The sequence below is a fragment of the Colias eurytheme genome, chromosome 1, assembly GCF_061535395.1.
Source record: "Colias eurytheme isolate Ceu_HAF_F1 chromosome 1, ilColEury1 Martin Lab GWU primary, whole genome shotgun sequence".
Classification (NCBI taxonomy): domain Eukaryota; kingdom Metazoa; phylum Arthropoda; class Insecta; order Lepidoptera; family Pieridae; genus Colias; species Colias eurytheme.
Genome location: NC_142980.1, coordinates 7,708,102 through 7,730,702, shown reverse-complemented (window position 1 = coordinate 7,730,702; position 22,601 = coordinate 7,708,102). Strand labels below are relative to the sequence as shown.

The following is a 22,601-nucleotide window of genomic DNA, read 5'->3' as shown; positions in this document are numbered from 1 at the left end:
AACAAAAATTTAGTTCAGCGTTATCAAGCCGTTATTAAAATTAAACAATTACTAGTTAGGATACTTATAATTTATATTTTTTAACTTTTAAATATTCTTCCATCGCGATCGGTGTATATTTGACCAACACGTGTTTTGAACGTTTTCATGATTTCAATGTCATCATAGTTCATCTGTTTAGCAATATAGGTACCTATCATTTTTAATAACTATTTCGTTAACATTATATGTATCTTTCTCAATATATCTATTACTTTTTAACTATTATTTTTATAAAGAGAGGTACATAGAACAATATAAATATTCAACATTCACGATTTTTAACAGTTAACATAGTTTATCGCATGACCTGTTCTATTGGCCTTTAATAATAATCAAAAGTATAGATAAAAGTGTACCTACTTTATTATGTATAAGTTTATTTTTAAACCATTCATGATATTCATAAACTCGTTGCTAATAAAATTATATGCACAACATGATCGAGTATGTTTATTGGCTATGTTAAATCTTTTATTATCCAAATATTTTTTAACAATCAAAATTATAAATCGCGAATGCAATGTAAATGTATGTTCAAAGACGAGCTTCAAGGTCAAATATAACATATTTATCTATCAAATTAAAATTAGACGTGTGAACCACAGATGTCTGCCATTTGAAAACTAAGATAATTGGCCATCTGAACATCTTTAGAGCGAATCTTTGGAGTTTGGACATGTGTTACTTTATTTTGTTGAGTTAAGTACCTACTATGTTAGACAATGATTACAGCATTACAGTATATGTTTAAAATAGTTATTATGTAATTTGTTTGTTTTTGTTGTATTATATTTTCTGTTTTTACAGCGACTTCTTGAAACAAAGGGGATGAGGGAAACACACTTTCTCTTGTGATTTCATATACATATTATTATTATTTTACAAAACATAATCGTGTACTTTTATCTATATGAAAATTGTTTCTACTTGTATAATAATTAGATAATGTATTATTTACAGTTATATAAACATAAATAAAGATAGATATGGAACTAATGGTAAAGGCACTTAATTCCAATTCAAAAAAAACGTACATTATTAGGTATTTATGTACCTTTGTATCTTTTTGTACCTTTCTGTAGTATTGAATATTTTTTAACAAGTGTTTTTTATCTTATTTTTGAAGTATGTTCACAATATAACTATAGAAATCTTAGGTAGAAATATATAAAAAGTTTTATATTAAGTATAAAAAGATAGAGACACCTAATTCCAATGCTATAATTTTTATTACGATATAATAATTGGTTCCTAATTCTGAGTGTGAAAAATAGAGGAAAGTAGAATGATACAAAATAAACATACCTAATATATTATAGCCTTCAAAACAGTACGATTTGGTTCTTATTTTACTTTTACTGCCACTATTCATTTCTCTATCAGCAATTTGAAAATCTTTTCCTTAGGTTTGCTTGTCTGGATATTTAGATGATATAAAGCGTCTTAGTTTGTATCTACGTGCAATTAATTAACCAAAATTCATTTACTATTTAACTTTAATAATTTACTATTTAATAATTTATGTCGATAGACATTGATTTATGTAGATCCAGACAAATCTTATTTTATCATTTATGTAGATCACTACATACCAAGGAATTAATATAATCCTCTTAATTGAAAAATATAAGGTCTCACGGTGACATGACTTCCAATAGTTTTTGTGCTAAAAACCTTACTTTGCTCTTTTGTTTATTTAAAACAGCCTACAAGGAACAATAATATCAGCATTTATCACCGCTGAACATATTATGGGCTTCATTAGGCTTTAAGGGTAGCGTATGCACAAAGGGCCCGACCACCAAATATGCCGCTATGAAAGAGAGAGACAGACAGCATCGGACAGTCGAGTATTGAATGACCTAATGCACGCGTCTGCGTCAGCTATGCGTCGGCGGTTCTTAATCACGAATATGTATGTCTAGATAGGTACATATCTTCACAATAATACAGGTATGCGCAATGCGCATGACAATTGATTGTCATTACCAATTAAAAGTTGTTTATTTACTAGAAATAACATTAGATAGGTTTACCAGCGTTGTACTATTGATGTACATGTAAAAAGGAATATTAGTCAATACATATAATAAAATTCTAGAAAAGTCGTGTCTGTACAATCAAAATATGTAAAAAAAAATGAGTAGGTTTTATAATTAAATCGATCCCAAACCCAAAACTGTAGTTAAAAAAATTTTTGTCTGTTTGTCTGTTTGTCGGTTTGTCTGTTTGTCTGTTTGTCTGTATGTTTGAACACGCTAATCTCAGAAACGGCTTATCCGATTTAAATGCGGTTTTCACTAATATATTGTGGTAATCTTCATTTAACATTTAATGTTTATTTCATGTCAATCGGTTCGTAAATAAAAAAGTTATGACCATTTAAGTATTCACGGCGAAGTGCGAACATTTGCTAAGGCTATTGTACACTGTACGATAAAACGTAAGTTATCTGTTTCAATTATTATTATTATTCCTATAAATGTCCAAGTGATCATATCGAAAGTCCCCAAGGGTGGGGGTGGGGGGGTCAAATTAGAATTATGCTTACTTCTAGGTAAATTTTATACATAAAATGTCCTTTAAATTATGTCGTATTATATTTTTAAAACCCGACGCAAAAAGATGGGTGATAAGTGTTTGACCGCTGTGTGTGTCTGTTTGTGCCACGGTAGCTCGCTAACATGTAATCCGAATTAGATGCGGTTTTTTTGTTAGGCAGCATATTTTCCGACGCTGGTTCTTAGATAAAGTGTATCAAAATCGGTTCATCTATTTATTATAACTAGGTATATAGGGGTAAAACTAAAAGTGGGAATGGAAAAAAACGAAAATTGTCAAATATACCTAAGTGATATATTAAATGAAAGTGAACGACCTATCAGTAACAATTTGTCAAATATTATCAAAATAGGTTCATCCATTTATTTGATATAGGTATAAAAGTGGTAATAAAAAAATGAATTTTGTCAAATATACTCAAGTGACATATCAAATGAAAGGGCATGACGTGTAAAGTATAATTAGACAAATTTAATCAAAATCGGTTCATCCATTTATTATACCTATATATGGGTAAAAGTGGGAATGAAAAAAACGAATGTTGTCAAATATACCCAAGTGACATATCAAATGAAAGTGCATAAGGGGTGAAGTACAGTTAGTTATATTTTTATCCAATTCGGTTTATCCATTTATTAGATTACAGCAGTAAAAGTGGGAATGAACAATAATCGAATGTGGTCAAATAATATACTCAAGCGGCATATCAAAATATGAAAGGGCAACGTGTGAATTACAATTAGTCATATTTTATCGAAATCGGTTCATCCGTTTAGGGCATTTAGGGCATTTAGGGCACTTTAGGGGTGACAGTGGGGATAAATAAACCAAATGGAGCATCAAACGACAGGATATGACGTGTACATATAGGTACAATTAGATATGGTTTACATCAAAATCGGTTCTCCCATTTACTAGGGGTGGAAAGGGAAGGGTTGAAAGTCTGTGAAAGAAGAGGGGATATGGGAGCGAGAGGATAGCCACACCCTGGAAATTTTGAACTCTACTCAAAGCTACATAGGCCTGGCCCTTGGCAATATTTTTTCCTAAATATACCACTTCTTTTGCCACTGTGGTCCATTACAATTTGTGCACGGTTACGGCCCAACTTAAAAGATGTCAAGGAGCAACAAACTTATAGACATCAATATGATGTAGGAATGTAATATGGAAGTAGAGTATTACAAGTAAAATATTACATGAAAATAAGAAACCGATAGGAATAAATAATTTTACAAACTTCCCGACGATCTTTAAAATTAAGTACCATTTATTTTGATAATGAAATATATTATAATGATAATGTTGGCATGGCAGCCCCGACGACTTTGTTTTTTTTATAAATATTTAAAATGGTATTTATTTTTAAAAATCTTCGGGAAGTTTGTGAAATTATTTATTCCTTTTATTATTTATGCACTTTTTTTCGTAGCGTTGTTTTATTTTTTAATTTAATTTTTATTGCACGGTCTAAACGGTTAGTTACCACAGGCGTGAGACAGGATTCAGGAAAGATCTGATTTGGATTTGATAAAAACTGAGTATCGATTAAGCTGATCAGTTGCTGCACGATACATTGTTAAAAACATCCATACAAGGAAGGAAGGAAAAGAAATTTGCTCCCCTCCCCCCTGGTGCCTAAAAATAATATGACATAATTTAAAAGAAATTTTACGTAGAAAATTACTTAATAAGGCATTTATTTTTTTTATTGTTTAGCACAGTTTAGTAATAAATTTTACTAACAGATCTTTTACTTATTTATGGTAGTCCGTGTTTACTCAATAATTAAGTTAAGTAGTAACTACTATGCAGTCACTATTCCACGCGGACGAAGTCGCGGGCACAGCTAGTCTTTAATAAAATCAAATACATCCCAGTCCCTTTATAAATGACCGCACATGGAGGCATTCTGGCAGAAAACAAAAGCTCAGACCTTTTCAGGCCTGTTCACAAAAAACGGTCGCTATGAGGCCACCGCGCTGCGCTTAGAAATGCGTTCCGAAACTGGCTCAAAGAATATGTAATTAGAAAAAGAAGAACGAAGTATCTGACCCTAATTATAAAGTCGAAAAACTAAAAAAAGCTAAATTATTATTTTAATATAGGCGTCGCATGTGGTTTTTATTTTTTGAATGATGGAACTTGGAACGGATTCATTGTTTTCGAGAAGAATCAAGATTCAAATTAATTTTGCTAGAATATGTAAATATGTAAATATATTATGGTTATTATTTTTTACTAGCGTGGCACAATAACTAAAATTGGGTCTTAGCCTCAGACAAATGCAGTCTCCGTTTGACTCTACTTCATTAAAATTTAATAAAAAAAATCTTGTCTTTGCTGTATTTAAGAATTAAAATTGTATAATGTAACGAATAATTTAAATTAAATTAATATAAAAGTTGAGATAACATAAAGAACACTTATGACGAGGAACTTCTAAAAAGGGCCAATATTTTTTTTCCTCTGCCTCTGTGAGGCAAGGGTCTGTTTGGTAATGAACAGTGGCCAGATCTGTGACGTAGTGTTGTGAAACAAGCTGAGCGTCAGTGCTCGGTCGGCCAGCACGCGCGTCGACGCGAGCTCCACGCGCTCTACAAGATGGCGCGGACTTTTATTTATATACACTTTCTAACGTTTATGGCAATCACATCGGCGCAGGATTACTACCACACACCCAGGATAGGATCGCAGAAACTCGCTTCGTGCTATAATAACGACGGACAGCCGCAAGTGAGTGCAATCATTTTAAGTGGAGCTTTTAAAACTTTTACGTTCGTGTCCACATCTTGTACGATATTGTGCTTTAATTGTTAATCTATGATTTATTCTGTGATTCATTAGAAATAAGCGGTTAATGACCTTTTGACATTGTACGGTGGTAATTTTCGCACTTGGGTAATTCTGTAAAGTACCATGCCTGTTGCGATAATTGCGAAATTTACAAATTACCTGACACCAATATACAATCTGGGTTTCAATGTAAGAGTATGTGGTATTACTTAAATAGGTATCTCTGTTTAATGTTTTGAAAAAAAAACAAGCATCAATTATTGAAACTAGTTGATCTAACATACCTAGGTACTCTATGTAAAATAGAGTTATAGTGTAATTCGTATTATTTTGCATTTAATTGTGTACAATATAATAATAGTAGTAGCTATTCGGTGCTGTAGATTATCTTGAGGTTATCGAAGTTAAGAACAATAAATGTTGTAAGTCCATTGATACATACAGAGTTCGTTTACTCTGGGCCCCTAATGTTTTGTTATCAGGGGCCGGCGGAACCGTCTTATCATCGCATCCGTTGTTCTTTCATTTATCATCGCATGTAATGAAATTGAGTTTAACATCATTAAATCAAAGTCTGACACATGAGCTCCGCAAATTGTAAAATACCCGCAATTATACAAAAATATTTTCATAGACAAATTTTCATATATAATGATGTATTCTTATTGAAGCTACAACTTAACTCACGTTTTTAAATAAACACGTGTACAACCCCCCTAGACAAGTGGCTTTATATTAGCGTAAAGTTGAATAGAATAGATTATGAATGTATGAGATTGACGTAATCAATCGTCGTCGTCGTCGTAATCAAACGTCAATCTCATACATTCATAATCTATTCTATTAAACTTTACGCTAATAGAAAGCCACTTGTCTAGGGGGGCTGAAGTATTGTCATCCTATGAGTACTGATTAAATCTACGATGAACCTTCCATTTATCTACTGATATTTACTGCCAGCCGCTTGCCCTGCTTAAAGATAAAATAAATCGATAGTTTTTCCTTTAAATCATAATAAACTAATAATCGTTCTTCTTTATTCTGTTACTTGTTAGTATAGAATATAATATCTGTTATTTTAAATCTGCGATTAAATTTCTATAACGGTGTAGGTTTTTGTAAACATTATCTTTTTGTATCGATAATAATAAATTTTACGCTCTAATTAGGTCGTAACTCCGACGTGATACCAAGCCATAAATATAATATTAAATTAATATTGTATGGATGACTAATTTTTCTGGTCGTGTGAACCAGAGACATTAAAATATATAAAAAGGTCCAGTAAGGACGTAGTAATCTGTGGTATCTATGCATCCCTTCTGCCATATACTCTCCGTTCCCGTTTTAGATGAAATTTTCGCTAATGAAAGTTCAAGGAAGTGCTATTTTGAAATTTTGATTATTTATTAAGTATAAATATTAAAATCTTATTTAGATAAATAAGATTATAATATTTATAAGCAAAAGACAAAAGTTAACGTTAACTCTACATTCATGCTGTATATGTACAAAAGGTACACTTTCAGTTAGGACATAGAATTATTGGTTTATTTATTTTTATATCAAGAGTTTTCCATTGATTATAAAACTATTCTGCTAATTTAAAACCTATCATTATCGAGTAGACTTCAGCTACGTTCTAGCGATGTGAATGTCCTGCAACACGCCTGCTATTTATAGTAAAACTATTTTGGAGGCAAATCCACCATATGGAACGAGATCGTAAACCAGTTTCCGTATTCTCTGTCAATCTCTGTGTGCGCATACATTATGTCATTATTATTTTACATTATATTTTTAAAAACAAAACAAAATTGAAATTAGTTGTCCCCATTCAATTTGTTTAACAATAGATGTGCTACAACAATAATCACAGCAATTATTATATTTGTGGCATATTTTAAAATAAAATGCTCTAATGACTAATCCTAACAAGTAACATAATCCTATGGAATGACGATAATCTGTTAAGAATTAAATTACTCTACAAACAACGTTAAGTTGTTCTTAATTCGAACCATGTGCAAGGATATTTTGTACATGCTTCCATATTGTTACAACGGAAATATGCTAAAAATAATGATACTGAGATAATAATATGTATTATGCATAATCTGTGACTAATTTACTCCATTTAGTATTTAAAATATTCATTCATTTTCTGCAATTGTGTATTCTTATCTGCAAGATAATAAAAATATGAATTAGAATAAGCTAGAAATATGAATTCACTGATTTTATCCAAGTTTTTTTAACACAATACTTAAATAATATGAATTATTCCAGAGATGTATACCAGAATTCGAAAATGCGGCTTTCATGGTTCAAATGGAAGCTACCAACACCTGCGGAGACAATGGTGTCAAGATGTATTGCATCCAAACATCTGCTGGCACGTCTTCTAGGTAATTAGCGCAGAATATATATACCTTATTTGTGTTCATCATTACTTTGTAACGAAGTAATGTAATAAGAAGAATATTTATGAAGTTTCCTTCCATTTTTTTAACAAACTTATACGTTTTAGGTCATGTGATTATTGTCAATCGGGACAGTTTTCAAGTTACTACCTCACTGATTTACATTATGAGCAAGATAACCTGACTTGGTGGCAATCGGAAACTATGAAGGAAGGCATTCAATATCCCAATCAAGTGAATTTGACCTTACATTTGGGTAAGTGTAGAACGTAGTACATTACATTATAATACAATTTGTCGTTGTAACTAAAGTACTAATGTAGTCTTTTATTCTTTTGTTAGGCAAGGCATACGATATCACTTACGTAAGAATAGTGTTCTATTCACCGAGGCCGCAGAGTTTTGCTATATATAAAAAATCTAGCGAGGATTCGGATTGGGAGCCTTATCAATATTTTAGGTTAGTTTATTAATTATTTTAATTTCATGAATATTAAATACAAAATAACATGACATAATTAACAAATCTTTATGCCACTAACCTCCTACTTCTTCAATTAGTGCATCATGCCGTGATACATACGGGGTCCAAGAACAGCGTGCCGCTGAAATGGGCGCAGAAACCCGAGCCCTTTGTACCAGTGAATATTCTGACATTTCTCCTCTATCTGGTGGAAACGTACTCTTCTCCACTCTAGAAGGAAGGCCTTCAGCTTATACTTTCGATAGTAGCCCGGAATTACAGGTAAGACAATTTGAAAATTATGTAGGTACTATTACCGTAAGTTGTTTTCAATGTTTATCGAAATTTTTACGTCACATGTATTTTTCAGGAATGGGTAACAGCGACAGATTTAAGGATTTCGCTCGATCGGCTGAATACTTTTGGTGACGAGATATTTGGCGATACTCAAGTGTTGCAATCCTACTGGTACGCCATAGCGGACGTCGCGGTCGGCGCTCGGTGCAAATGTAACGGTCATGCTTCGGTCTGTGACACTCATGAATTGTCGGATGGAAGCAGGGCCAGATACTGCAGGTGTGTATGGCTTAAATATCTAAGTACAGGTAAATTAGCTTGGAGAATTTTTTGCATATGTAGTGGTGTGTATATTACTCAGATCTTAGAGCGCGTTTCCACTATATCGTTCTGACTTCTGGCCTATACAAAAATGTTTCGATATCCTAACATTACTATTTAATTTTATACTTATTCCTAGCAACACTTTTGTTTTCAATAAAAACAAGTTTTTATTTGAAAGAAAATGGTTTTGACTTTATAAAAAATATATCATTCAATTTCACGTCCTTGAGCAAACGACAAGGCGACTACCGTGAAACAATAAAATATCGTGTCCATAATAATTTGTTTCATAATTAATATTTGACCATAATAATTACGAAACAAAACAAATAAATAAATCGTCACTTGATAGTGGAAAGTGGAAACACGCACAAAACCAGAATAAACCAGTTTACGCTGTCCGCAGGTGCCACGTGCAGTCGTTTGGTACCGTGAACATAAAGCACACATTTCATTCAAAAATTATAATTATTACGTATAGACCGGGAGATATTGACACAAAATTTCGAGTCATTTGTAACAGGATGGCGGTTCTACAGGGGTCTTAGTACGCAATGACAAAAAGAAATAGTTTGGAAAATCCAAAAGTGCACGCCTCATAATTTTTTTTTAATAATTATTTATTAATAATTATTTTTGTTTATTTAATAACAATTAAACCACATCGAATCAGACCCTGAAAAATAAAAGGGTTCTATTCCTGAGCATACTCAAGCGTAAGAGAAAAAAAAAAGACTCGATTAGTAAAGTATTTCGGTCGCTATCGTGTTAACAAGAAAATCCTCCGCACATACAGACACACGGACGTCCAAGACAGAACTTTTTTAAACTGTTTTTTAACTAGTTTAAATAACAAAAATGACATCAAAAATATCATGAATGTTAAAAATAGTGTTTTTTCTTAATATGTGTGTGTATGTATTATCTTACAAGTGCAATGTATGATACATAAAGACATTTTAAGTTTGAAAAATCAGATGTTTTGCGCGAAGTGACAGTAGTACCCACCTCAACGCTTCGCTTATGAGGCGTGCAAAACGATGGTGTGAACACTGGTACCGGCGGCTTAGTCGCGTAGGCGTTAGTCGAACTCGTCGGAAAAATAGCGAAAGTCAAACGATTTGTAACACAAAAATTTTAGAATTTACCGATAGCCCATAAAAAAGAAGTAGGCGGTAGTGTCATGCCATACTTTTCCGGTGTGACTTACAGCCCGCCATACCGACGCGAATGTGTTGATTAAAAAAAAAACAATTCAACCATTTGTACCAGGCTAACTTTTGCACAGGTAACCATCGTCGTGCAGCTATTTACGAAAATCGCCATGCCATACTTTTCGGACGATTCCAAATGGTCGCCATACCGCCGAAAATCTGCAAAAATTTTTTTTTTCGCCAAACTTTTTGTACCAGTATTGCATTTGGATTTTTGGAGAGTATTTGATAAAATGTGACCATTATTATATTTACCATACTTCTAGTAGGGGGAAAAAGTGCTGCCATACTTAAAAAATTAATTTAGTATTAATTTATATAAGTGAAGATTTCCACCACCTAGATCTTTGAAATTTTGTATTTATATTCGTTGAACCTCAAACTTACAGGAAAAATTAGTGCCATACTGTTACTAATCGTTCAAAATACGAATAAAATCTTACAATAAAAAAAAATCTTATACACATTCGCCACCTCCCACAGGTATGGCATTATCACACTTCTATTTATAATCATTCAGGAGTTGTTGAAAAAAAAATTTAGGGTGGTACAAATGGTTCGGCGAAAAAAAAAATTTGCAGATTTTCGGCGGTATGGCGACCATTTGGAATCGTCCGAAAAGTATGGCATGGCGATTTTCGTAAATGGCTGCACGACGATGGTTACCTGTGCAAAAGTTAGCCTGGTACAAATTGTTGAATTGTTTTTTTTTTAAATCAACACATTCGCGTCGGTATGGCGGGCTGTAAGTCACACCGGAAAAGTATGGCATGACACTACCGCCTACTTCTTTTTTATGGGCTATCGGTAAATTCTAAAATTTTTGTGTTACAAATTGTTTGACTTCGCTATTTTTCCGACGAGTTCGACTAACGCCTACGTGACTAAGCCGCCGGTACCAGCGTTCACACCATCGTTTTTCTTTTTGTCATTGCGTACTAAGACCCCTGTAGAACCGCCATCCTGTTACAAATGACTCGAAATTTTGTGTCAATATCTCCCGGTCTAGTTAACGTAAAAGTTATACGTATGTTAAATGTGCAAATATTAAAATAAAGTCTCATCTTTTTCAGAGGAGAAACACATATAGTTTAATTTAAAATCCCTTATATATATATAAAATAAAAACTAAAAATAAAATGTTGTTTTATTTTATTTGCTGACCATACACTACTACAAACGAAAAAATTTCTCCAAGCTAATTTACCTGTAAATGATAGAGATGATTATCATCTAATTTGATTCATCCTTTGCCTTTGTAGATGCGAACACAACACAGCTGGCCGAGAGTGCGAGAGGTGCTTGGACTTCTACAACGACGCTCCGTGGGGCCGCGCTTCTCCGACTAACGTACATGAATGCAAAGGTATGCGCTTTTCGATTCCTTAAAATATGCGATTGTTTGCGACTGCGAATAGATTTATCATTACAGGGTTGGAGTAATAAACACGTTGATGAATATAGTTTTGTCATCCTTAAGAGGGGGCTGAACATTTAAATTTAAAACAACATTTTATTATCATATATTTTTCCCGTCGGCTGTATAATTTTTACACTGTAATTTTATTTTGTTATTTATTGGAGTACTACGCACCAGCATTACCTACTGTATCGATAAAACTGATCTACACAAAGAATCTGGTGGGCTGCTTAAAATGCGCACCAGCTGCTTTACGATCCTGCTCCCGATGGCAGAAGATCCTCTGCATTGCGCACCTGCTATTTCTGTTGATTAAACTGGTCAATTTAAAAAGTCCCTCCCCCCTCCCTCCGGAATGCATGCATCCCGCGCATCTAGCACCAGCTACTCATAATATAAATAATTGTCCTTATTTATTGTTCTCTGTGTAAAAGTTAGAGATGAAAATCTGATTATTATCCTCAAAGTTTATGATGTTAGTTTCTCAAAAGTTATATTCGCGTTGATATTTCTTTGACTCAAAATTTTGTGTTATATATAACATGACAACAACAATTGCATCATAGTTGATACTTCCGAAGAGTCAAGTGATTTAGCGCGAACTCTATGACCAATGTATATGACCTTTCACCTTGCAAAACAAAAATGAAACCAGAAAATGAACACCATGATTATTATGTATTTATTAATAATATTTTTTTGTATTGTAACTAGTTATTATTTATCTTTGCGAAAATTCTTAATAACTGTGTCAGAAATATGTGAACTTTGAGCATTACATGTTATTTTCAGCGTGCAATTGCAATGGATTTTCAAACAAATGTTACTTCGATAAAGATTTATATGAACGGACTGGACACGGTGGTCACTGTATAGATTGTTCTGAAAACAGAGACGGTGCTAATTGTGAACGTTGTAAGGAGAACTACTTCCAAGGAACTGAAGATATCTGTATGCCTTGTAACTGCAACCCAACAGGTAAATAGCTTATTGGAACCGATTTATTTTCACCTAGGTTTTTCCTTTTGGACGCAGTCTGACTACATGCCTATTATAACGGCTAATAGTTATAAAAAAGTGAATGAAATTTAAAGAGTTAATTTTTTATAGGTTCACGGAGTCTTCAATGTAATTCGGAAGGTAAATGTCAGTGCAAACCTGGTGTTACCGGTGAAAAATGTGACGTCTGTGCACCAAATCACTACGATTTCACAAACCAAGGCTGCAAGCCTTGTGGTTGCAATGAGTCCGGATCCTATGCCAACAGCCCTCAATGTGACCCGATTACTGGTATTTGCCTTTGCAAGCAGAACGTGGAAGGAAAACAGTGTAGAGAGTAAGTTAAATATTGAAGCAAATAATTAATACTGTTTTTAACGATCTCTGCTAAGAAAACTGACTTTAATGATATTGACTAAAATACAGAACAGCAAACTTGACTACGCTTGTAATATGCGATATTTTAATCATTGTAATGTTTGTAGATGTAAACCTGGATTTTTCAACTTAGACCTGGACAATGAGTTCGGTTGTACTCCCTGTTTCTGTTTTGGACATTCTTCGCAATGTAGCTCAGCTCCTAAATATCAGGCACATGAGTTAAGTGCACACTTTATCAGAGATGCTGAAAAATGGTCTGCAGAAAATAGTGACCGAAAATCTTCGCAGCTCCAATTTAATGCTAACACCCAAAATATAGGTAAATATATCAAAAAATCGTTTTGTCACATTGTTCTTATAGTAGCGATTCTATTTTTATAAAAATTTCATTTATTAAAATTTATTTTTAGCCGTTTCGTCATTGGGTTCAGAAATTGTCTATTTCGTTGCTTCTAATCAATTTCTGGGAGATCAGAGACTGTCTTATAATCATGACCTTAAATTTACACTACGTTTGGGAGAAAACAGAGGTTATCCTTCATCACAAGATATAATTCTTGAAGGCGCTCACAGTTCTATATCAATGAACATTTATGGCCAAAACAATCCGGAGCCTTCAGATCAGGTATATAATTTTCATTACTGCTCAGCGATTGTCTCTATCTGTGCTTTAGCGATTGATATTGAATAAGAGCGAATTATATACTTGCAACCTTAAGCTTTTGTGAAGCCATTACATTTTTTCGTGTTTCTTATAGGAACAAGAATACAAATTCAGACTACATGAAGATCCAAAATATGGCTGGACTCCAACGCTCTCTAACTTCGAGTTCATGTCGATTTTGCAAAATCTTACAGCAATTAAAATTAGAGGAACATATAATAAAGGTGGTCAAGGTTATCTCATGAACTTCAAGCTGGACACAGCAAAAATAGGACGTGAGAAAGGCTCCGATCCGGCAAATTGGGTTGAGAAGTGTTCTTGTCCTAAAGCTTACGTTGGAGATTACTGTGAGGAGTGCGCTCCTGGATTTAAACATGAACCGGCTAACGGTGGGCCTTACTCAACCTGTATTCCATGTGATTGTAATGGTCACGCTCATATTTGCGATACAGCAACTGGTGAGTATATTTTCACAATGTAAGTATACAAAAGTAAATTTGTGGTTTTCTTAATTGTTTAATTTATTTCAGGTTTCTGTATTTGTAAGCATAATACAACTGGTAGTAACTGTGAATTGTGTGCAAAAGGATTTTATGGAAATGCTATAGCGGGCACACCCGATGACTGTAAGCCTTGTCCCTGTCCAAAGGACAGTGGCTGTATTCAATTGATGGACCAGAGCATAGTATGTACGGATTGTCCTAATGGATATGCTGGTAAGATTTTAGTTTAACCACAGTCATTTTTAGGATTCCGTACCGAAAGCGTAAAACCCTATATTCCCCTTAAAAAGGAAAATAATCACAAATAGTCCGGGATACATCGCCCATTTTTGCAAGTGATTACTATCAAGCTAATTTTTCGTGAGTAGTTTTATTTTGATGAGATGCCCAATAATTTCATGTACGAAACTCTCGATTGTGGTAGCTTACAGAGGTAAAAAGGATAAAAATTTTTGATTTGACGGTTCTCAAATATTTATTACGCAATTTGTAGGACAATATGTCTGTTGAATTATATAAGTATTAAATAAGTGAAAATAAAAAAATCACCTGGTTAGTAATCATTTATGATGACTTCGTTATCGATACACATTGGAAAGGGGGACTCTTTGATCAAACCATAGATTTTGTAGGACAAATATTTTTTCGAATAATTTAGATACTTAATTATCTTGAGATTGAACAAAAAAAAACATTCAGTTAGTAATTAATATTTGAGAACCATCAAATCAAAATATTTTATCCTTGTTTCCTCTGGTAGCTACCACAATCGAGAGTTTTGTACATGAAATTATTGGGCATCTCATCAAAATAAAGCTACTCACGAAAAATTAGCTTGATAGTAATCACTTGCAAAAATGGGCGATGTATCCCGGACTTAAAGACAAATATAAATAAAGATTTATAAAATGTGATTTTATGTAAGATTAATTTCGGTATTCATTATAGCAAACATCTATTTTAAAAAGATGGTAACTTATTTTAAAGTTCATAATATAGTTCATATAAAAAATACACAAAGATTACGGCACTTTTAGATTTTCCAAACTTTTTTTCTTTTTTAGGACCAAGATGTGAAGTGTGTGCTGACGGACATTTCGGTGATCCAACTGGCCAATTTGGAGCTCCAAAAGAATGTGAAGAGTGTCTTTGTAATGGAAATGTAGATCCAAATGCAGTAGGGAACTGTAATAGAACTACTGGTGAATGTCTTAAATGTATTTACAACACTGCAGGCGAACATTGTGACAAATGTTTAAGTGGTAAGTGTATATTTATCAAAACAATTCTGTTTTAATTCCCGAGCAAATAAACAAGTTGCTATTAATTTTCATTAAGGTTATTACGGAGACGCGCTAGATCAGAAGAAAAAAGGGGATTGTAGGCCGTGTGAATGTCATGAAGCTGGAACTCTGGAGAGTCCCGAAGGTCCTCCACAATGTGATGGTTTAACCGGATTCTGCTCTTGTAGATCTCATGTTATAGGCAGAAATTGTGACAAGTGTGAGGTAATTAAAAATTATAAAATTATGTTGTTTAAAAATATATTAACGAACTTCGATCGAATTAACGTAAAATATGTACGCTGTAGATACACAAATAAAAATTAACATCATTCGAGCTTTTATAGTATCTAGTTTTACTATTGAGGCATAGGTGTCACTACTAATGCAAACACCATACTTTTTGGCGCCTTGTGGATACCAAGAGGTACTGACGTTGAACAAAAGAGGGCGCATAAATTTAAAACGATTCTGAGTACAGCATACGTTAATCGCAATAATTAATTGAGTAGGCGAGGATAAATATTATTTTTACTTTTTATAGGATGGCTATTACAACATTAATTCTGGTGAAGGATGTAAGGCCTGTGATTGCAATCTCGAAGGTTCTTACAACGCTTCATGCGACCCCGCAACTGGACAATGTTACTGTAAACCGGGTATTGATGGGTAAATATCAATCTATTGATTATATTAATTTTGTGCTTACTAGTTGTGCCTCGCGGTTTTACCCGTGTGGCTCCGCTCCTGTTGGTCTTAGCGTGATGATATATAGCCTATAGCCTTCCTCGATAAATGGGCTATCTAACACCGAAAGAATTTTTCAAATCGGACTAGTAGTTCTTGACATTACCGCGTTCAAACAAACAAACTCTTCAGTTTTATAATATTAGTATAGATATGACCAGAGACTACAGTTAATTTGTTTTTATCAGGATTCATTGCGACCGCTGCCGCGCGTATCACTACGGGTTCTCGACAGAGGGCTGTCGTGACTGTGACTGCGACGAGTGGGGATCAACTGACTACCAATGTGATAAGTTTGGCCAATGCTCCTGCCAAGAGAATGTGGAAGGGCGCCGATGTGACAGGTGAGATTACTTTTATGAAAAACCTCAATGAAAAATATGTACATAATATATTTTATACTCTTAATATTACAAAAAGGGTAGTATTTAAATGAGTGAATGTAAATTACAATTTTAAATGAAAAAAATAATATGAACTAAAATTAAAATTAAAGATGTATGGAAAACAAAAAGCGACGTGCAGACGGTCAGGGCTGCGAAGATTGTCCGCCATGCTATAATCTTGTTCAAGACGCCGTTAATCAACATAGACAGCAACTTAAGGAATTAGATGATGTGAGTAAAATATTCTTTTGAATAGGTTCTCTTATTTATTTATGATATAATAAAACTTATGGAATTTATAAAAAATTCATTGTAGATCTTAGCGAAAATTTCGAAAGCACCAACAGTTGTTGAGAATGCCGATTTTGACAATGAATTGCAACGTGTGAGACAAGAAATCGATAGGTTGGTGCAAGAAGCTCAAGATCAACTTGGAAATGGACCTGGAACAAGCCTCACTCATAATTTGGCGGAGCTTGCTGATCGACTCTCAGATGTTAGGTAATTAAAATAAACATCATACATAGATAATTTGAAAAATACCTCATTATATGTTTTGGAAAATTATAACATTTTCTTTTACAGAAACATGCTTTACAAAATTGAGGACGAAAGTTACGAAGGCAACGAATCAGTTGAAAGAAGTAAGGGTAATGTATCGAAAGCTGAAGATACAATAGAAGCAGCACAGAAAGAAATCAATGTGAGGGTTTTTCATATTCTATGTATAGAGTACATTGTATTTTATTATTTTCTGCTTGATTCGTTACTAAAGGGCTATGTTTATATTCTTTAGAGTGCTTTGGAATATCTTGACGGCGAAGGTGCAGCTGCATTAGCTAAGGCCCGAAACAGATCCGATCAATTTGGTAAGCAGTCAGTTGATATGTCTGCACTTGCGAAAGAATCCAGGCTCCTCGCAGAAAAATTAGAAAACGAGGCAAAGAATATCAGAGATATAGCGGAGAAGGCATTCAACACTTCCATAGCAGCTAATCAAATCGCTAAAGATGGTATTACTAAACAAGCTAATATAAGGTTAGCAGATTTATAAATTTACATTGATTAGAAGGAAAATTATAACATAATTGTATACTTACAAAGGTATTAATTTCAGTAATGAAGTACAAATGTTGGCGAATGAATTAAATGCAGCATCTGGAAAATTAAGCAGTCTGTCGGAACTTGCAGACCAAGCTCTTAAGCGAGCAAAGACCGTATACGAGGAAGCTTTAGGTCTTTACGCTGAAGTCAACACAACTTTATTACCAGACATAAAACTTAGCAAATTGCATCATGATTCGCTCGAAATGAATAAAACTGTAAGTATTTATTTGTTCTTGGCTTTCATAATAAACATAACTTTAAATATGTTAACTAAAATATCCTTACCCAAAGTAGATATTTTAATGTACAAATGAATGTAAAGAAATTGTTAAACAATCATCAATCAATCAATCAATCATAACATCCTTATCCCTATTTTAGATCGACGAAAAGTCAGCAGAATTAGACCAATTGATAGCAAATAATGAAGAAACTCTGCGGGCCATAGTAAACGCAGTTAATCAGGGCAGGAGTCTTTTAGATCAAGGTCAAAACCGACAGGACGAATTAAATGATCTTCTCGCAAGATTGGATGAATTGCAGGCTCAAGCGAAAAATGATGTTGAACTAACAAATGCAACGTTGAAGGACGCTACTGAAATATATCAAACATTAAAAGGTGACCTAAGTGTTTTGATATTGACGTTGTTTATCTACATTTTCTTATTTATTTTTAATTTTTAGTATTTTACTTTTTAATTAACCTTTAGACATCAAGGAATTTTATAATAATCGAATCATTGCAGAATTCAGCGACCAAGTGACAGAATCTCGTCAACTTGCCGAACAAGCTGCATTAGATGTTCCAGAAGTTCAATCCAAGGTAGCCGCGGCTGAGGAAAGTATTTCAAGCATTACTGAAGAGTTGAACACCGCCAGCGACAAAGCTAAAGAAGCGAGAGACTTGGCGCAACAAGCTCAAAAAGAATATGCGGACAAAGCATCAGAGGTAAAGATAATAAATATAAAAATAACTCTTAATGTTATTGCAATAAGACGCAAAGTTCACACAATACTACTTTTTTATAGGCAGCTCATGAAATAAGAAAGAAAGCATCGGCATCGCGCACTGAAGCTGGTAAACTTAGGGACGAAGCTGAGAAACTATCCAGTAAGTATCAATAGAATTTTTAAGTATATTTACATTTTTTTAATTTTTTCTTATGATAACAATTAAAATCTATATAAATAAAAAACTATATTAATATATATACTTCTATTTAAGCTCGAGTAAAAGGAACAGCTCAACAAATAGAAGATTTAGAAAAGCAGGCCAAAGATAATATGCAACTCACTAAGGACGCGAAGATGAAGGTAAGTCATGACATAAAGTATAAAATTTTTAACGTGAAACTTTTATTACATCGTCTCAAACTTTTTGGTCTGTGTAGCGCATGTCGCGTGTATCGCGGCTGCCGAGTAATATAATTAGTATGACTCATATACTAAGAAATATTTTTAACATATCGAAAATGGCAGATCGGATTTTAATGATTTTTGAATTGTTGAGTAGGAGTTTACTACAGTACGAAAGACATTTCTTGTTTAGACAACCTTACCTGTTAACATTTATTTCTTAATTTAGGTCGGACAAGCAGATACGGATGCAAGAGAGGCTGAAAAGCAAGTCACTAAAGGACTAGAAGATCTTAAAGTAATAATGGATGAATTGCAAAATCTACCAACACTGGATGACGAGGCGCTTGACAGATTACGTGAGTACACTTGCTGCGGTAACAGAATAAATAACTATTGTCCACTGCACATTTTCTCACATTTTGTAATAATGCAAAATGTACATTGCATCACGAACACATACATTCAACTTTATATCGATATAAAAGTGTAATTGCACTTCATTATCAGAATAAATTATGCAATTTTTGCGACTTCGATCAGTTCTACATCGTATTTTTTTGTATTTACAGAACAAAGCCTTGACAACGCCGAACGAGCCCTTAAAGAACAAGATCTTGATGGTAAAATAAAGTCATTGGTTGAGGCTAAAAATAACCATCAAAGGTAATTAATTATAACTGAATATAAATTAGTAAAAATATTTCCTTGCCTTAGGCGTTTTTTGTTTTTTAATTATTTTATATTAGTAATCTTCTTACTAGTGTTTCTTTAAGAAATTTTGATTTAATTCATGATTTTTGTCAATAGGTGGATAAAACAGTATCAAGATGAACATGATCTACTTCGTGGGGAAGTGAACAACATTAAAGATATATTGGACCAACTTCCCGACGGTTGCTTCAAGAGGATCGTGCTTGAACCCACTGAGGGCCCGAGTAGACCAGTTAATTACAGATAAAACCGTATTGTTTCATTTGTATAATTAAAATTGTTGACATGAAACATTCGATTGTTGGATTATTTTTAATGAACTATTATAAACTTTGTTATAGTACATAAATAAATGAAACAATTAACGATTTCCGGGATGAACTTATGTATATCTGACTAAATTAGACATAATATCCAGCAAAACAGTTAGTCAAGATTCAAACCTCACTCTTTGTACTTAAAGACTTCAACAATCCTCAGAGGCTAGAACCGATCGATATTCTGGTCAGCTTTAATCTGTTAATAATAATATTTATATGAAGCATTTTTACACTAATTAAACATGTCGTCATAATATGTCTGAAAAATGTTTTTTTCAATTTTAATTTGTGTGACTTAAGCATATATTGTAATGGAATGGACTTGTTAACGCTTATCGTATTTAGATGTAAGTACATTGATTAAGGAGAAAGCATTTACTTATATATTAGGCATTTTTTTATAATAGCAAAAAAATCAGTTGTTAGGTTTATAAATATATATGTTATAATATGACACACAAGTATTACAACAAAATAGCTAACTATTATTATGTGCCCGTATCTGTTACAGTTATTTAGGTCATTATAGACTTTAATTTCGCGCTTTCGTAGTTTCAACATTTTTGTACTTAGTATCGTTCAAGGAAACGGAAACAATAAGATTTTTGCAATTATATGTACTTATGTAGAGAGAATGACAATATGCCTTGTGTGCCATATTTATTTAAGTGGTACATTGTGTAAATACTTATAAATATCTACAATTAGTAAAGATAATGTGTTTTAAATAGATTAAGGTCTTTTATAATATAAGAACCTTTTTATTATTTGGATCAAAATTATTCCTACACAAGTTTCGCCAAAGAAATAAATGGATGAATGTTAGAGTATTGAACAGCGCAATTTTTGTGACATCATTTGCATTTCACAGAGGTTTGTGCCTATTAGAGATTATTTATTTGTAATACAATTAATATGTCATTTAATTTGTGTTTTATTTTAATCATTTTTGTTGTAAGTGCTTAATTACAAGGAACAGTGGTCGCGGTTTCTTATTATCTTTCTATATTGTAACTAAGTGGTTTTTTAATAATTCCGATATAACAGACATCAGATTTTATTTTGTATATAATATAGATGAACTAGCAAACCCGGCGAATTCCGTCTCGCCACCACATTTCATCTTTTCCCGCTTTTCTGTTGAAAATTTTACCAAATTTTCTTTGCTATAAACCTCACTGAGCCCGAGACCTTTCCCACGAATGCAAAACCGTGAAAATCGGTTCGTGCGTTCTGGAGTTACAGCGTCAGGAAGGAAAACCCGACTTATTTTTATATATAAAGATAGTTTCAAAATATGATATTTACATAATATGACAATATCAGTAAAACGATCGGGCGCTAATCAGCTTGCGGTATTTAGCCACGTGGAACTTTACCACAATAAATTATGTTAAATAAAATAATAGTAAGTAATAGTATACAACTCATCAATCAACATCCTTATATGAAAAGCAAAATCATGCTTTAATATTAATTTTATATCACTAAACGCTATTTTAAAATTCTATTATTAAAATTAGACTTAGGTATTTACACTTGTAAAACGAAAAGACGTTAAATGTCGATTACGTTTTACATAGAAGGCTCCAGGCAAACCTTAATGGTTCGCAGATATAAGGCGTTACCACGCGGGAAATCATGCTGGTAGCGAATAGCGGTAGTAATAACAATGTGCTTTCAATGTGCAAGTAGTTGAGCTCTGGGCTGAGCAGTGCGTGTGTGTGCGTTCATAGAAGGGTGAGAATTCTTTAGGAAACTGTGACCACAGCTTGCTGTGTACTATGCTAATATACATTTTTAGGGAAAAAGATAGTTTATAAAGGTACAGTGGAACTAATGAATTATGTGTTTCTATATAAAATTCAGTTCCATCAAGAGATAGACAAAGTATAATTTATGAAAAAAGTCTAAGTTGTTTATACTAATTTCCATGCATCTCTTTTCAGCTCTTATCAAAACAACATTATTGTTCTAGGATCACATGGATTATTGGATGTATGCTTATTATGTAGCTTTATAGATATATCATTTATTGATTTATACTTGTGGTGTAAAATCTGTAAATAATATTGTTATAATAATAATAATGACAGTGGGGATACAGCGGGCAGTCCTGCTGGACAACGCTCGGATAGTCCGTAGGTTCCTCACTCAGTCGCCCTAGACTCCGGCCGTCTGGCCACTCAGCCGGAGTTGTTCACAACACCGCCGCGAGGCGAGATACTTGCCCACACAATAATCTGTAAAAAGCATACTTTCTATACCATTATACTATACAAAGAAGACTTCCCCCTATAATATGCAGCAGTATTCATAAATACCGGCATAGTTCCGAAATTACCTAAAAATTGAGTGTTCAAAATTGAGCTGCGACAAAATGGGAATAAGTTTAAAATATGGACACACTACTCGGGTGATATGCAAACGGTACAGCTCCCGTGAGCCGCACAATTTATGGCAAACATTCTACTGAATTTTGTTTTGTTTTTTTGAAAAGTAACGCGCTTTACATGTATCTCTCTTGCCATATAACTGATATTTACATAATATGAAATATTTTTGTGAAAACCTGCACAATCCTCTTTAGGAGCAACTAC

General features: G+C 33.4%; 1 protein-coding gene across 1 annotated transcript; it reads left to right on the top strand.

The window, feature by feature from the left end:
* The first annotated feature begins 5,161 nt into the window (after positions 1 to 5,161).
* LanB2 (laminin subunit gamma-1) lies at positions 5,162 to 20,927 on the top strand. Its single transcript, XM_090102760.1, has 29 exons — positions 5,162 to 5,340; positions 7,690 to 7,808; positions 7,931 to 8,079; positions 8,166 to 8,283; positions 8,385 to 8,568; positions 8,657 to 8,862; positions 11,384 to 11,487; positions 12,334 to 12,519; positions 12,652 to 12,877; positions 13,026 to 13,240; positions 13,332 to 13,546; positions 13,680 to 14,043; positions 14,116 to 14,301; positions 15,153 to 15,350; positions 15,427 to 15,596; positions 15,916 to 16,040; positions 16,307 to 16,462; positions 16,615 to 16,735; positions 16,821 to 17,005; positions 17,090 to 17,207; positions 17,301 to 17,542; positions 17,622 to 17,826; positions 17,993 to 18,230; positions 18,358 to 18,560; positions 18,641 to 18,722; positions 18,837 to 18,925; positions 19,197 to 19,326; positions 19,540 to 19,633; positions 19,778 to 20,927. The coding sequence occupies exons 1-29, from the start codon at positions 5,209 to 5,211 to the stop codon at positions 19,926 to 19,928; spliced, it is 4,911 nt and encodes a 1,636-aa protein (XP_089958886.1). The 5' UTR covers positions 5,162 to 5,208; the 3' UTR covers positions 19,929 to 20,927.
* Positions 20,928 to 22,601: the final 1,674 nt, after the last annotated feature.